General features: G+C 36.9%; 1 protein-coding gene across 2 annotated transcripts in view; it reads left to right on the top strand.

The window, feature by feature from the left end:
• LOC117418223 (adenosine kinase-like) overlaps positions 1 to 18,478 on the top strand; it is a 116,597-nt gene that overhangs the window by 17,192 nt on the left and 80,927 nt on the right. For both annotated transcript variants that reach the window (XM_034031002.3, XM_034031004.3), the window contains one exon: positions 7,208 to 7,286. In XM_034031002.3, the coding sequence (XP_033886893.1) occupies positions 7,208 to 7,286 (79 nt within the window). The remainder of the gene's footprint in view (positions 1 to 7,207; positions 7,287 to 18,478) is intronic.

The following is an 18,478-nucleotide window of genomic DNA, read 5'->3' as shown; positions in this document are numbered from 1 at the left end:
AAGGGGTTTGGCAGTTGCCTCCAAGTAGCTTTCTAATTGGTGCAACAGAAAGATTGACACTGGGGTGGGTTTTATTCTCTGTCGATCTGGCGCTTCATAATCACCAGTGTTTTTTTTTTTTTTTTTTTTTTAAGTTGGTTCTATATTTAAAATGGCATCTCTAAACAAAAGAAGCCAAGTTTGGAAGTATTTTGAGGAACCGGACAAGAAAACCATTGTATGTAAATAATTATGCCAAACAAAATTGCTGTACCACAAAAATGCAAGTTCAGTGCTTCACAGTTTGAAATGAAAACATTCAGAATTATTGTGGATGGAGTTTCTGATGACATGATATGAGGACAGTGCGTGTGAATCGTGAATGCAGCAGTTTTATTATTATTTATTTATTTCTTAGCAGACGCCCTTATCCAGGACAACTTACAACTGTTACAAGATATCACATTATTTTTACATACAATTACCCATTTATACAGTTGGGTTTTTACTGGAGCAATCTAGGTAAAGTACCTTGCTCAAGGGTACAGCAGCAGTGTCCCCCACCGGGGATTGAACCCACAACCCTCCGGTCAAGAGTCCAGAGCCCTAACCACTACTCCACACTGCTGCCCCATCGATGTAAGATTATCCCAATGCTGTGCCGACCCATAAAACAATAACAGCAAGGCTGGAAAAACTTAAAAGAATCATGCAGCAGCTGTTCATACAAAACTTTCAAAGGGAGAAAAAGTTGCAATTTCCACAGACTCGTGGACCCCATTCCCCAATCTTCCCACAGGTGGAAGGCTTTTTTCACTTGAAATTGTTCTGTAAGCTTTTGGACCGAACGGCCGTTTATGTGTAGTACAGTTTTTATTTGTATGTTGGAACTACTGCACTAAAGTAAAGGACCCCCGAGACACGGTTCAAACAGGTAGGCCAGGCATCTTTTTACAATTTAGTGTAAAGTTGTGTGGATATGTGAATTTGAATACTTTTTTTTTTTTTTTTTTTTTTATAAATTTAGTCGTCGGCAATTTTTTTTACCCCCGTTTTCTCCCCAATTTAGTATGCCCAATTATTATCTGTATCCTCGGCTCACCGCTTGCAACCCCCCAGCCGACTCAGGAAACGGTGGCTGGAGCATGCGTTCTCCGAAACGTGCTCCTGCCAAGCCGTTATTTTTCACACTGCAGATCCACAGCGATGCTACCAGACCTATAGTGCCGGAGGACAACACAGATCTGGCAGCTCCACTGTAGAACCACAGGCGCCCTATCGGCCACATTGGTCGCTGATGCGCAGTGAGCCGTGGATTCCCCTGCCGACCTAAGCCCTCCCTGCCCGGGCAGCGCTCGGCCAATTGTGCGCCGCCCCCTAGGAACCCCCGTCACAGTCGGCTGTGACATAGCCTGGATTCGAACTTGCGATCTCCAGGCTATAGGCCACATCATGCACTCCGCACGGAGCGCCTTTACTGGATGCGCCACTCGGGAGTCCCCATACTTTGTTATTTAGTAATACTTGACCATATACAATTAACTGCACAAGAAGGCAAACATCATATGAATTAGTTAATATATTACTTGATTGTATGTTAATTTGGCATTTAAAATAGGACTTGTGGCAATGTTTGGGAGGTTTATTTACATTAGTACAGTATGTAGAGGAGAGTGGCGTTTGATTCAAGTACTCGGAAATTGTAATGCTCAAATACTCGTCTCGAGCAAATAGCTCTCAAAAGCCCAACTGCTACTGTCAAAGACCGCAAACTTTTAAATCTCTGAGGCAGACTTTTTAAGATCAGTCACAATGCTCTTTAAAATTCCAAAATATTGTGCTATTTTATCCCTGGTAATTGCCTTTTCCAGAAGTGAAAGTATTTCCAACTTTTTTTTTTCAATTGTAAGCACAACTCGCTTTTGCTTTTGCGCTGTACAGTGGGTTCGTCTCTTTATATTATTTCTATCTATAGCTGTCTGTCTGTGTCTATCTATCTATCTATCTATCTATCTATCTATCTATCTATCTATCTATCTATTTTAAACCATATAATTTGGGGCAAAGTTACTTATAACAATTAAAAAAAAAAAACATAATGTTAAATGAACCTTTAAGAAACACACTATTCTAAAAACATTGTACTATCCGAAAATGTGTTCAATATGTATATAGTATAGTCATGTCTTCACTAACAACTTTAATTACAACCATAAATATAAACATTTTAATATATACTTTGATGTGTAGGTGTTTATTTATTTTATTTTATTTATTTTTGTACCAAAAGCACATCCCTAGTCCCTAACCTTTGTGGTCTGAAAGGTTACTTTTGCATCCTACTTAAGGAGAGCATATAGTACATAGGCCTATTCCCACCGACTTGTCATTTGTAGACTGCTGACTTTCCTGACCTGTATGCAGTTCAGTCCTTGTCAGAAATGTGCCAAATTGTGTGGTGGCTTTTGGAATTCCACTGGGGGCGATGTTTTGTAATTGTATGACAAGCATGTGACTTTACTAAAAGTGAATGAGGCAGCTACTCTTCTGTTGCAGCAACTATTTTCAGTCTCTGAGAGTGGGCCCCCTGACTGTGTGTGCCAAAAGGTGGAACAAATAGTTTCCTTGAAAGAAGAAAAATATTGAGAAATGTACATATCACTGCCAATGTGAAATCGGAAACATTAGTCATTATATGTATTTCATGTGAACCTTGCATCAGTGACAGGGCAATGTGCATACAATGTGCTAAGAAGGTAGAGAATGCTCACAACAGGAACTGAAAGAAAAGTCATGACCCCACACTTTTCCTTGAAATTGATTAAAATACATTTAACAACATTAGCCACAGCTTTCCCACCTGTCTGCTGAAATGGGATTCTAGCAGACCTTCCAGCCTAATAATGCTGTCTCCTCTGTAGCCCTGTTGTACCTGTTCTAGGCCTCCCACAGAATTCGAAAGCTGAAGCAATCTTAACTTCGCACTTAGGATCACATCTAGAGAAGAAAAGGAAATACTAATGGAAACATTAGTCAGTCTGCCGGCTGCATGAGTTATTTTTAGCTGCTGGCATTTAAAGTTGGAACACTTGGTTCTGCCTGCCTGTTAATGAGTCATCGGGAGAGATGGGCCTCTTCCAGCTCTCAGGAACTGATTGCAGCATAAACTGATTTTATAAACAGGGGGCAAAGAGGGCAACAGAAAGTTGGGACTTCAATTTTAACACTTCCGGAATGCTGGGTGGCTCAGGGACTGTGGGTGCATCCTGGCAGCATGGATATAGTATAGACCAAAATGCATTAAAAAAAAAAAAAAAACACAACAGTGAAGAAAAAGGCCTTGATCAGAAGTATTAACACCTGTTAATTGTATCTTAATTAATTATAAAAAAATATATTAAACTGACATCTTCTGCACATCTTGGATTTGCTGTTACGTAAAAAGTACAATATATGTTTATTGCATGTAATTATGTAAAGCAGTTGTGGACAGAATCTTAAGGATTGAAGGAAATAGAAGATGACCTGAATGACCTGCCTAATTAAATCTGCCAGTATGTGAGACATTTCATAAACCAGCTCCCTAAGAATCCTAACAGGAAATGGAAGCATCAATTAGAGTCTGCCCAGTACCCTTGCTGAGCGATTGTATCTGAAAGAATGTTATGTTTCTTTCAGAATAACTGGAGGCCCTTCATCTTCCCAGCAGACAATCTAAAGCTAGGTGCTTGAATTAAACAGTAGAGGTCGGGGGTGGGGGGGGGGGGGGGGGTCAGAAGTTGGATCAGAAGTTGTCACTGATAGCTTTTACTGAAAACTGAAGTGTTCCAGATACTTTATCATTGAGTATGATTTACAGTATATGTCAAAGTAATTGTGAGGGTCTAAGATTCTTAATGCTTAGTTCTGTAGCTGAAGCTAATTCCGTTTACAGAATTGCAGTGTTTCTTCTTTCTGTATTGGATTGTTAGGTTCTATGTTATGCCACCTAGCGTGAGTAGCGGGGTTCCGAAAAATAGTGTTACACGTCCCGACATGTTGCTACAACTGTTTAAATAACGTACCTTTCTTTCTATTATTAACATCCTGACAGTGTTTTACACTTAAAACTTTAGTCTGTTTCAAAGTTCTTTTCAAAATGGCCCACAATACAGCACAGCCAGGACCAGTAATTTTTGTTACAGGTCTTCTCCTAATAAAATGATCTTGAAATATTGTAGCAGCATGTTCAATGCTGTTTTTTTAAACAAAGAAAGTTAGGCCGCTGTATCCCCAGAGAATAAATAAATTAATTTCTTAAAACTGGGAGGCACTCCTTTTTAAATCATGTCCCCCAAGGAGAAAAAAAAAAAAAAAAGCTGATGTTTTAACTTGGGATTTAAATGACTTACTTTTTTATTCCATCTTGATTCAATATAGCTAACTGCAAACATATGTGGGAAATGTTCTTTTGGCTTTTATCAAACTGACATTTAAGTGCATTTTTTCAACCCCAGTAACATTTGTGGCAAAGGATTTCAAAGAAAAGAATCTTACAGATCCTTGACTCTGAAATTTCATTTTCCTTCATAAGTTAACATTTAGTGTTCATAAGTGTAATCTGGTCTTCATAAATATAACTTTGCATTCAAAAAGTACTAGTGTTTGCAAGCATTGGGTCTACACAGTATTACTCCAGGGTCCATATAGTGGAGTGACGCAAGTTACTCGTCCCAAGGTGAAGGCGCTAACAAAAGTCTGGGTCAACCACCACACAGTAGAGCCTTCGAGAGGACACTATCGCTTTTAGAAAACAATTCTTCTCATTATTTTAATTTTAAAACCTAGATTTACCTTCAACTTGTAATGCTTTGGGGGAAAATAGTCCCATATTCATAGTGGGGGGGACATAACTTTTACTAAATTAAATAACTTTTTATTTGTCAGAGTTGCTTATAATTAATCTGAACAGTGCCAGATATGATTGGTGCAATATTATTGAACTGTTGTTGTTGTTGAAAGATACTGAGCTCCAGTCGAGTGGACTGGCTGTGGTTTGGCTGATGCGGCAGTAGCAGGAACAGGACTAGTTGCAAAGTATTAATTGGCTGGTTTTGGTGGCATGTTGGCAAGTCAACATGAGAAAGCCGGTACTTGCGCAGATTGATTTTTAAATTTGATTCACAAAGCAGTGGGCATCTACTGTCTGATAGAAGCCCACTACAGCTGAAAGCTGATGGTACTGAATTATTTGCAAATGTATATTGTAAACTTCATGATTAGTCTCAGCGAATTGGGTTACAAGTAGAGCGGTAATTATCCCATGTGAGATGACCGCAACAGCCTAGAATTTTGGAACCGTCAAAAACATCAACTTGATACTGTGGTCTCCGGCATCGCTACATTACTAACACTGAACAAAAATTAAAATCATAGCTATGTTGATTTCCTGACATCAGGCAAATGAACCATGAAGTAATGTTGGCTTGCCGAAATTATCAGAACCAATTTTGGTTTAACAACTAAATAAAACTGTTAACCAACATGGAAATATGTTAACTTCACTGCATATAATATTTTTACTACAGTTATTAAAAAAAAAAAAAAAAAAAAAGACAGAAGCAAATAAACTAAAAACACTGATAACCTTGCAGCAGCTGGATGTTTGAAAAACCTGGTGATCTACTAGCATGTCTAATTTTGATCACTTGAAATTTTTTTTTAGAATTTCAGAAATATTTTCAGCTATAACATTTGTTTAAATGTGTGTGTTTGTTTTTTTTTCCCCCCAATAAAAGTTTGTTTGTATGGCTCAGTAGATGGAACAGTTGCTTCAGTGATTTGTATGGCTTGTTTGGAACTATAGGCCTACAACACAATGTGACTCAAAAAAAAAAAAAAACACAGAGGTGTACTGTTTTAGTATGTGAAAACTCAAGCCCATGCAGTGTTGGGTTAGCGATTTTGCTGCACAGCTAAGGAAGTAGAAATACAGTTCCCATGCTCACAATCTACCCAACATCCAAACATGCTCACAGTCTACCCAAACACCAATCAAAGGTGCTGTAAGCCACAGTTCTCATAACCATTATGCTCATACCTTCTGGTGTTATGGCATTATTGACCCATGGACCTTTTCCTGTTGCACATAAACATACATGTACAATCAACAAGGCATCATTTGACTTGTTTCAAATTATATTAGGATGAACCTGACAAGTAATCTCTTTGACTCTTAATTATTAGGTCTTGGAGGTCAACTGATATTTTCTGTGCTTAAAACTAATGTTTATCATCCAAGGGTATACTGTAAATTATGCATGTACAGTATGATATTCAATTATAATTTAATACATTAAATTGCAAAAATGGAGGTCCTTTAAGTCACTTAAGATGGTAAAATGTAAACTTGTGGTATACTCCACCTAATCATTTTTACAGTTCTGGACAAGTGATTACTGAATTTAAATTACTTGTCTGGTAGTAGTTTGGAAGCTATAATCACTGAAGCTGGAATAATTATTCTAGGGAGATCAAAAGCATGTCTTTGACCACTCACAGCTAGAAGTGGAGTACCTGGCTATTAATATCTGTACAGCTAATGGAAAACAATGTGCAATGTATACATACACCAGCTTTAATATTGCATTTTCCCAGGGAGTATTACAGCAAACATTGTCTGTTTTGTTGCTCATGTTTTGTTTATAGGTTTTTTTCATCCAAATTGGAAAACAGGAAATTATGCCGTGTTTTGTGCACTGTGGAACTAACATTTATGGAATAGAGCACATTAATACATCAAGCTGCTTTTAAAAGGGAAATAAACTTGATTTTTAATATGCATATGACATTTGTCTTATCAGTTCCTCATTCATTAATGGTGTGTGGCAGGCATCAAGAGTCACCTGTGGTTAAACCCATTGCTTGCTGCAGAAATGTGCTGCATTCTTGGTTTCCGCATACAAACATTGAAACTGTAATGAGTTACAATTAAGCATCAATCCTTTTTCAAGCACTTTTACCTCACTGCTGTGTAAGAGGTTAAAAGCATGTGTTGTGCATTCATCTGCACATTTTTATTAATAGGCATCATCTCAGATACCGCCTTGTAAAAGAGCTAATGAGTTAAGTTTCCTGTTTACAAACATTGTGAAGTTATAAGTTTCTAATCATGATGTTTCCATTTGTTTACTCTTTGTGGTGTGTTGCAGCATTTGACATCCTCCTTTTTTATGTGGCTCTGTTGCAGGTTTGAGGAAATTGTCAGAAAGTTCAAAGTTGAATACCATGCCGGTGGCTCCACCCAGAATTCAGTTAAAATTGCCCAGGTTTGTATTTGTTTTAAAACATTAAGATAAGAATGTTGCATTCTGTTGCACAACTTGCTGAGGCAAAAATGCACACTGCATTCAGACAATGGCCTAAATTAACCCGAGAGGTACCCTGTTTATCTTTGCTGCAGAGTTTCTGTAATGTTATTTTAATTGTCCTCTAAATGGGATCCTTCCATTATGCAAATGGTCCTAGGCCTAATTTAAATTAATTTTGTAGTTTTGCAAAGGAATTTGGAGAAATATATTTGGATTGGATTAACACATCAGATGTGTAAAATTAAATATTGCATCACATTCCATGACATTTATTGAACACATTTGTTTTTCCAGCTAAAAAGTTAAATAAAACCGATCTAATTTATCGGCTCTTGTAAAAAAATACCAAATGTCCAAAACAATGTAAGCCAATGTATTGTTTACATTCTGAAAACCTAATGTTATATCAAAGAACTACAAATATTTGTGTGTTTCTGTGACTGCAGGAGGAGATGCCCTAGGCTTATGTTGGCTCACGGTTGAGGTTTGCATTCAGCGGATTGTAAACAGACCAGTCAAAGCAATGCAGAGATGTGCACACAGCTCTTATCCAAAGCGTTCTTTAATTATGAAGCAGAGCAAAATGTACATAATAAATTCAGTCTAAAATGAATGTTTTTTTGCATTTAATGCTTAACATTATCTCTTGAATGTCATTTATCATACTGCATGTCTTGCCATTTGTTTTATAACACATTTGCAGAGACATTCACGAACGAGTAGAAGTACAGTAATGACTAATAATGTTGCAGACATGCCTTTGTAGTGCCTGCAATGTCAACATTGTTTTGTAATCTGGGTACCTAGTCTTGATTTGTCTGCCCTTGTTATTTCCTGTATTACATGTATTGGCAAAGATGAAGCCATGGGAATTCAGAACTATTTTTGTTTTGCTGAAAATATGATCAGATGAAACTGAAACCATGGTACAGTAGCTGCTGGCCTGCCATGTTTTGCTGTGAACTAAAAGTTAAGGGGCGTTGCCAAGTTAAGCAGTTTCCTTGAGGCTGCAACAATAGTCAAACCACTGAAAGTTCCTGTTATTTTCATTCTTATATTATAATAACAATCTATTGCACTACCTAGCACTACCTCATATATTGTTACCATATGTAACATGTTTTGTTATTAAAGCAAGGACCAGCTTTAAAAATGTATTCCATTCAGTCAGTGAAAATAATTTTATGCATTTACCTAATATGGCTGTGTGGCAGAGAAGGGGTTAATGTCTCTGCCAGTGACCACAGGTGTGGCCACTCACCAGTTAGTGCAGATTGGTGCTAATTGAGGAGTGGCCACCTGCATAAAAGCAGAAAGCCTGTGGTTGTGGAGAGGGAGTAGGCGTGTGATGTGTGTGTTACTGTATTGTGTGTGTGTGTGTAAAGGTTCAGTGAAAGCTCTGCCCATCCTGGACAAGTTTTATGGTGTTTTGTTAAACCTTTATCTTGGCCCTTGTGCCCTTTTTGCTTGTTATTTGTGTTATTTTGTTTATTAAAGTGCACATCGAGTGCTTTTCACTGCAGTTCGTAAGTCTCTGAGTTTCTTTCCTGCTGCTACCCTGCTACCCTAAAGCTAAACCTAAATATATTGTCTCTATCCTATTCTGTAGGTTAAGGTGGATTGGTGGTTGTGTACAAGAAAAATTAACTCTTCTACGCCAGTAATTTTACAAAGCTGCCGCCACAAAGACTCATATCTCAGGCAATTTAAGGAACTGACTTCATACTTGCCGGACACACTGCATGCTAAATGTGTTGTTCATGACATTAACCTCTGACCTAATATGGCTTTCATTTTGAGGTCATGTAACTTGGTTTCTGCTAAATAAAGTACACTACGGCATTCTATGTTGATAATACATCATTACATTGGGATTGATGGAGGCTGTTTTGTCTGTTTTCTCAGTTAGATTCCATTACAGGTGTTGTCCAGTAAAAATAACTATTTCACTGAGACATTGTTATAACCACTGGCTATAGCAAAGCTAGGTCACCCAGTTTCTCGCATACTCCTTTTGCCTCTAGTTTTATAAGGTGCTTTTCCCTTGGAGATACTTTGCTTTGTTCACAAAGAAAAATAAATGTACTTTAATTAATAGTTGACCTCTTACAGTTTACGGAATATATTGAACAATAGACTTGCTTAAACAGAAGTTATTGTTCAAAACATTGTCCAAAGTGAAGAAATCACCAGAAAATGTTTGCTGCATAATTTCTAAGAGCCACTGTTTTCAGCTGTTGATCCAGTGTATATATTGTGAGTAAGGGGTGATCATTGCTGCTGGATCTATATTACAGCAATGGGAGGGATAGATGTTCTAACTTGAAAAATAAAAGCTAGAATTCTTCAACTTTTTTTTATACTTTAACAGAATATTTAAGAGTACATTAGGCTACATTTACTACAGAAGGTTAATATAAATACGGTTATAATGCATTTATCAAGTCAAATGTGCATATATGGCATTAGCTGTTCATCTGGTGCAGTAGTGCGCTTTCAGCTTGACTGAAGTTGTGCTTCCATATACTTTTCTAAAGGGATTTTCTTTCAATAAAAAGAACAATCCAGGAAATTATTTTCTTATGAAAGCAGCATACTAGACACCATGCGGTACCCCAGGGTAGAATTGTACCCTGTGCTCTCTCGTTCATTTTACTTCATGAGAATAATCCTTGTGGCTCCCACATAACTGGCAAAGAGCAGAAGAAATGTTAGGTGAAGATACACAGCCTTGGCACTAGCATAACTTGTATTAATGCTATAAACTTCACTGTCAGTGATGCATCATTTTTATTTATATTTAATCAGGCAACTTTATTATGGTTTTATTATAATACTGCCTAACAAGCTACAGTATACAAAGCTTATTGTTTTATTCATATCTCTACTAAATGTAATAGTCATTGTATTTTAATTTAATGTGAACTCTATTTTTATCAGCAGAGACAACTGCAGCAGGATATACTTATTCTTAAAGTGGTTTTGTTTGCAGTTTTCAAAACGTTTTAGGTATGTGAAGAAATTATTTCTTATTTTTTGTACTCCCTAGATCTGTGCTAATCATTTGTAAACGATAGACATAAATCCAATAACATACATCTTGGTGTTTTCTAGACGTTTTTGTGCCCTATGCCAAAAGATGGCGGATTTGCACCAGGCACTCCAGGGTACCGTGTTCAGTCTCTGTGGCAAGATAGCGCTGTGTCCTCAGATGCTATTGGCAGGAAAGAGACTCTGAGTCAAGAAGCTGCAGTTTAAATGTGTATGCACACTTTTAATTGACAAACAAACTCGACACGAGGGCCAAAATAAAAGATTCAAACAAAACAAGCAAATGCAATATAGACTGGGCATTCATCTTCACTATAATTGTAAACACAGGTCTAAACTCCCTTTTCCCACACAAACGATTTCTCCTCCTTGTGTACAGGTGGCCATTCTCCAATTAGCACTCAATTACCTAATTGGAGAATGTCCACACGTGATTGTTGGCAGGAACAGAATTAACACCATCCTTGCCAACCTTGCATTCCCACACATAGTATTTACACAAGCAGGGCTTTTGGCCTGCCACAGTCTCTACGATATAGGCAGTATCTTGAATGTTTGATTGTGTACTTCACTCAATTTCTTAAGTTGCACAGTACTTCAGAATTAAGTATCAGATGTTTTATAAATGATCTATTTGTTAAGTATTAACAAAATCTACTTCTGACCTTCAAACCTTTTGACAGGTGTTTGACGTGCCTGGTTTTAGTGCACTGTGTAAGGAGGGCTTTTCCAAGGTTAAGTATCATACCCTGGAGGAGCACAAAAGATAAAGGCCCACCTGCTAAAAGCAGCTTACTTTGTACATCACAGTAAAATAACACATACAGACAGGCTCACGTAGTCACTACATCAAAGGCTGGAGTGAGTGGGAGTAGCAAAGCCATCCAGTGCACAATGCATATCCCTTACAGTCCTTAAAATATTATACCCAGACACATGGAACACTAAATCTGTAGCTGTTCGGTAGGTATACCTTCTCCGAGTTTGTCACATGAAGATCTTTGTTAATTGAGCGTCCCTGTAAAATTGACATCTGACCTAATATGGCTGCCATATTGGGGCCATATTATTAAGTATAGAAACGTTAAGAAAAAAAGACATTCTGCTTTTGCACCGGGTGTTTATTAGTTTTGTTTTTCTTGTAGCTTAGATAATAAAACAGAATACAGTATTATATCTTTCATCCAGATGGGGAAAATATAATTGCTAAATACATGTGCATTTTATATCCAGATGGGTATGACCCCTCCCATTTGTTGGCCATTGCTTCCTGTGTAAAGTCTATTAGCAAAGGGTAAAGGGGCCCAACCTTCCATTTGTGTTCTAACTCATTTATTGGAAACACATGTCTCTTCTGTTGGCTGTGCTGCTGGGACTCCTTTCTTTACAAAATCACCTCAGTGTTTTATAATGTACAAACGACTTCCCCAGCTAATATTTTGTATGGAAACATAAAGACGTCTAGTGGAATAAACCAATCAACCCCCTTGAGCCCAACTGTTCCATGACCTCATATATAACTATGCAGGCTTATATATATATATATATATATATATATATATATATATATATATATATATATATATATATATATATATATATATATATATATATATACAAAAACTAAAGTTTATTATACCTTTGTTAACTAAGAGTACTGGAAGCACATTTGTTAAAATACCAGCAGTTATTTCTGTTGCTTTTTCTAGTCTAGCACGAGGTTTATTGCATGTTGGGAATGATTACAAAAAGTTGAAGAGGAGCAGGTTGACTTTTGCAAGTAGCTGGTTTTGTTTTATTTTTATAAAAGGTACTTTTGGAAGGTCCAAGGCTAAAAGGCATAGGAAAATATTTATAATATTTAATTTCTTCTTTGTGATCCTGATTTACTACAAATCAAGAGCATAAAAGGTTAGACTTTGGGCTGTTATGCTAAGAAGCATTAGGAGGCCCTCATTTTGCACCAAAGCTATAGCTTTACTGAGGTGATCCCTGCAAGCTGAAAACAAAGGTTATATACAAGCCAAAAATGCATGTTGAAGCCATTCTAGCTCAAGGGTATGCAGTGAACATGAGTGATTCCCATTGTAGCTGAATGAAGACTAGCATGTTAATTGAGGATTAAAAGCAGCACACCTGATGGGTCTTTGATTTCTTTGGATTGAGAGATTGAAGTGCAGTTACTATAGATTATTAAAGCAATGCCATTTTTTTTTTTTTTTTTTTTTTTTTTTGGTAAAGGTAATTAAAGACTGTCATTTAAAGCAAGTGCTAAATTCAAAAGGCAGATGCCAATATGCTGCTTACTTGCAGTACATCATAAGCAAAAGACAATTAAGGGATAGAGTATCAGAGACAATTTATGGTTACATTTACCTATTTTCAGGGGGGGGGGGGGGTTTGCACATATTTATTTTAGATGTCTATATAATATATATATATATATATGTGTGTGTGTAGAAATTAACAAATTAACAAATTCCAGCACGATACTGCTACATTTAAAAGATTCATGCAATGTGTTATACTAACTGGTTTGTTCATAAATATGCATGCTCACATCCTGCCTTTTCAGTTTTGATCTACAGATAGATAAATGAACGCACCTCAAGATTCTATTTCGTCAATTATTCGTACTGATTAAACAAGGGAGTCGTTATGTAGATCATGGTAACATTGTAGCTAGCTATTTGCTCCTGTTTTTTTTTTTTTTTTTTCGTAGTTAGAATTGATAAAGTACTAATTATCTATCTTGTGTTCATTTTTAGCGTGGGTGAAACCAGGGTTAAGATTATAACAAAACCGGAGCCGCCATTCTCCATGACAGATGAAATTAGGATTTTATAGACACTGAAAAAAACCTAGTATCCTGTTGGGTCATTGCCTGTTCTCTTATAGTAATGTTTTAAAAAGTTTTTTAATTGTAGTTTTGGTCTATAAAATAAACTTCATACCTTGAAATTGTATCCACGTTGTTTTGGTACTGTAGGTATTTGTACTCTACTGTCCAATACGATTTGCATTGTGGGCCTCACATGTATCTACATGGGGCGGTACAAACCTCAGTAACCTATCGGCAAGCTCTATTTCAATGGTTTCCCTCTTTATGAAAGATACTAATGTACATGTTTACAAAAACTAATACCGATAATTATGTACGTGTTCACTCAGGGTCAGTCATATAAATTTAGAGGTTTGAGTAGCAAAATGCTACCAAATAAACGTTAACTTTGAGCCTTGATATATATTATGCTTATTACCTATAATCCAGCTATTTTAATACATTTCTAAAAGTTAAATCAGTACATTTGATAAACTAACCTAGACTGTTGAAGGGGTGTAATGCATTTGAATGTGTGATGCAGTCTATTTTGTCTGACAACAGAATCCTGTTTTTGAAATGCACAGTTTCTGAACAAATATGAAAATTTGATTTGAAAGAGACTGGTAAAATCACTGTTTGTATTCTGTATTTTCAGTAATATGCAGAAAGAAGAAAATAAAACATAAAAGTTTACCGTTCCGAGAATCATGAGACGGCCTGTTCAGTATCTATACTCGTACAAGAGAAGAATTACACCACAGCGATCAAAGAGAATCCTATCCCAAAATGGCTCACACCTGGAGCTATTGTGGAAATGTCAATAGCAATGATATATATTTATACATTTCAGAGTAAGGATGTGGCATAGATACAACACAAACTTTCAAATCAGATCTTCCTGCCATTTAAAACTGTGTGATCTAGTGAAGGTTGCTTGCCACAGGTTTTGATTAATGAATAACTGTAGGCTATGGTTTCAAAGGATAAAAATTAGATACTTTCTTTGATAATCTGTTGTGAACTTGCAAAAGAGCAGCTAATTCTGTTGCTGTTAAAACTGTAGTCTAGGAGCCACAGTAAATGCCCTAGAAAAGTAAAACAGACTTTTAAGGTTCATTGGGTTAATTGAAAATTAATTGATTACACAGTAGTCACAGTGGCCTTGGTCTGTTTTGTTGGCAGTTACGTGAAATTTGCACAACACACCTCCTGTTACTGTACATGTTGTTTTGATGTGTTTTTGCTATGTCTGAAGCCTTTAGATCTAGTTAAAATGAAGGGAAGTATAACCACGAATTACCAACCATATGACCAGAAGAAGTTATGCTTTGGCTAGCTATATTTTCTTCATTCATGTATTTCCAATGGAGTGCCTTAGGCCCATAGCATGCTTTTCCCTTGGCACACACATGTTGCATTTGTGGTTGGGTTGTTATAGAGACCTGTTGAATAGTGGCCAGTTGCATAGCAACCCATAAAGCAACCTTAAATATATTGGTTTGAAAGCTTTGCAGAAAATTACCAGTGAGGCTATTCATTTAAAGATTTTGTGTTGTCTTGGGTCCAGCCAGCCCTAACATTTCCTCTAGAATAGTGGTTCTCAAACTTTTTGGACCGCACAAATTCTCTGTCGCAGCTGTTGTTTTTTTTTTTCTTTTGCACAAACCAGCACATATCCATTGTAATAAGAGCAAACTTAACACTGCAAATAATAGTTTACTGATTGTGTCCAACACTTACCAATGTGCATACCACGTAGTAAACTAATAAACGGCACCAGTCAGATACACAGCGCCATCTAGAAACTTTGATACAGAAGACAAACTCATTACATTACTAAAAAAAACAAGTTTCCTGGGTGGATGGTGTAGAGGAGTGGTTCTCAAACTGGGGAGTGAAGGAAACTTTTGTTTTAGTTATGTAATCAGTTTGTCTTCTGTTAACTAACAGCATACACATGCTACGGTATATATTTCAATTTATACCAGCACTAGAAAAGGCCACACAAGCTTTCTAATAAATGAAGTAAACAAGATTCTTATCCCTCTAATTTGAAACATATAAGTCTAGCACCGATCTTTGAAAAGCTCAACCCAGTGACAAACCTTAAACTGTAGGTGGAAGTCATAATTGAGATGTTCAGGTTTTGTAACTGAATGCTAGAAATACTGAGATATTGTGACACACAGCAGGATACAGATGGGCACTAATAGAAATTGTTTTTATCGGTTGCTTCCTCTCCATGCAAACCTTCTTCTTCTTCTTCTTCATCTTCGCACAAACAGACTAGATTGCACTCTAAGCTATCTGAACAAAGCTTGCCAAGTCCCTTCACACATAAATTGCATCATTAAAAGTGCCCAGATTATTCCAATTTATAGAGGACTGACTCAATGTTATTTTACTTTAAAAGGCTATTTTTGAATTTTTATTAACTCACATTTCTTGGGTATTCTGATGTTCTACAGTTTGCAAGTTAATATGTATTTAATTGTATGGTGCAAGGTGGAATTTGCATGGGAGGTCTGGTCCGAAATAAGTGTAACAGTGCACTGGGTGTTGCTTAACTTGCTGTACATTATTACAGACATACTGTCACTCAGAAATCGTGGATTAACCTTTGCCTAAATTGACACATGGTGTGTTTTTGTAGTGTGCAAAATGTATCATTTGTAGAGGATGGGTCTCCACCTATATCAGAACTAATAATTCCAATGCATGTGATTCAGAAAACAGGTGCTGATAAGTCTACTTAAGACAAAGTGAAAAAGGACAAACAATATTAACCAAAACTAGTCATGCTACTGAAAATATTAATCCAAATGTTACGATTGCCACTCGCATGTAAAATTTCATAACTATGATCTGGAATTCCTTATTGTGGTCCGCGAACCTTTGGGGTATGAACACATTTTTCTTTGCATATCTTTCTTTTTTTATTATGTTAACAGAATTGTTAAAGCCTATAGATGAAATCTGACTTGAGGCAATTTATAAACAGCAGAAGGACAGTACATCTGGAGACCAAATTCTTACTACAATATATTGATCCCACTTCTTCGAGGGGACATGCCGTGAAGTAGGTTGCCTGTTACTAATTTCCATAAGCTCTTACCACAAAAAAAAGAAAGAGTTACAGCTTTAGGAGTAATAATAATAAAGACCATTCAACAGGGGACTGATTTAATAGCAGCTTGTAAAAGAACGCTTATTTTTGTGCTGCAGTTTGTAACAGCCACAGGAAATACCTAGATTCTCAATCGGGAACAACGCCTATTCATTTACAGTCTGCACATTCAGAGTATTCTCTACATTTGGAGTCTTTAAGAGGTCACTTTTTTTTTTTTTAGTTCTGTTGAAATTCCTCTCACCGTATGATTGGTTGATAAAGTTGTCAAACTGTTCAGTCAGTGGTAGAACTTGTACTGAAACCCACTCGCTTTCCCATAACTATTAAACAACCAAAATCCCAAATTGGTTTCGGCTCCATTTTTTATTTATTTATTTATTATGTAGAGGAACCAGGATCTGGTTAGAATATCAGGTTATACTATCCCCTGAGAATTCTAGGTTTAGACCATCCTTCAAACAATATTTTTCTCACAAATGGTCAGTGTGCCAACTTAGTTGTTGGTGTATTGTAAACACAGTTAATTTGAGGAAGAACATAGACTCTATTCTGTCGCTGGCCTGTTGACTCCAGCTGGCACAAAGCAGGGCATAATTAAGTCTCATTGTACAGACGTTTAAGCCATTTCAACTTTGTGATCTGAATGGTAATAACTTGGATGTTACATGTAAACCACTTGATAAATCAAAAGGGTGCTGTATAAAACAATACAAGACATTTGATTTGATCTTTTACTACAATATAATCCGTGTACACATTTGTAAACAATCAATATTGGACTGTATTGAAGAGGAAAAACTAATGGCACTCCCGCATTCTAGATTTGTATATGTGTATGCATAAGCATAGTTTGTGACTCTTGTGATCGGACGATTTCTTGTATTGATTTCTTTTTTTTTTTTTCTTTTTTTTTGTATATGGAACAAAACGCCCACGATCAATGACCATACACTTTTCTAGTTTCATCATACTAAAATATTTCTCTTGGATAATTTGAAGAGTAGTAATGCATGAGTATCAATATTTATTTATTGTAGCAGAAACCAACTGTTTTAGACCAGCTAGCAGTTTGTCATTGCCGATTTTTATATATGAAAGTGAAACAAAGGAAAGCCTGTAATTGACAAGTGATGTCTGTCTTAAACAGCTGTAAGCGATTCAGACTGTTATTGTGCAATATGATGGGCTGAGGCGGAGAGCCGCCCAGCCTCTCACATACCGCTATATCAAATGTCTTGGTTAGATGCTTATAAAGGTGAGGGTCAGCAGTGCAATGGAGTGAGCTCTGAAGATCTGGAGCAGGTGCAAACTTTGATGTAGTTTCTTTCTGGTTCTGGGGTTTAGTTTTGTATTATTTAGCGTGTTATACCAATTTCACCAGTTTTATCCGATACCCTCCTTTAACACCACAGCACAATAGTTACACCTGCTGGGAGCAATGGGAGTGGAGCAGATGCTAGTTCCCCCTTCCAGCTGCTCCTGTCTGGCAGTGCCTGTTCCTGGATTCGCAGCATGCTCGGGATTCACTGGTGTGAGATATGTCACTTCTTTGTCTTCCCTCCTGGGGGTGAAACAATCCATGCCATCTCATTCAATGAACAGCACGACACCCATTCAGGCCATGTCTAGGATGGATATAAAAAGATTTCACCTAACTCTGTGCCAGTGCATTAAAGTCAGAGATGGGTAATGGCTTTTAGTAAATAGTCTAGTCTTGTGTTTTGCAAAGAAAGGGGGTTGAAGGAAGACTGGTTTGACACTTATATTTTTCATCCTTGCTGAAATTACAATATTTGACTATCCAGTTAGTACTTTGGGGATATAACATTTAGATCTAGTATTCAGTCCCAGAGGTCCTTCTCTCAGAATATGGTTTGGTTGTGAGCTAAACATTCCTAAACAATGAAAGGAAGGAAAGTCCTCTAACTTTCTCTTATCCATCCTTTTATAAGGGTACAGCAAACACAATTGAATCAAATACAACAAACCGCATGTCATTTACAAAGCTCACATGTAAAACAGAGTTTTTATTGCTCTTTTGCACAATGCTACCTTTGTCCAGAACCACCTTAATTCTGAAAGCCACAAAATGTTGATTTAAAATCCTAGGTGACCCTGGGCAAACCTTCCAAATTCCTGTATTCT

This window comes from Acipenser ruthenus, chromosome 13 (genome assembly GCF_902713425.1).
Source record: "Acipenser ruthenus chromosome 13, fAciRut3.2 maternal haplotype, whole genome shotgun sequence".
Lineage (NCBI taxonomy): Eukaryota > Metazoa > Chordata > Actinopteri > Acipenseriformes > Acipenseridae > Acipenser > Acipenser ruthenus.
This window is presented reverse-complemented; position numbering and strand designations above follow the sequence as displayed.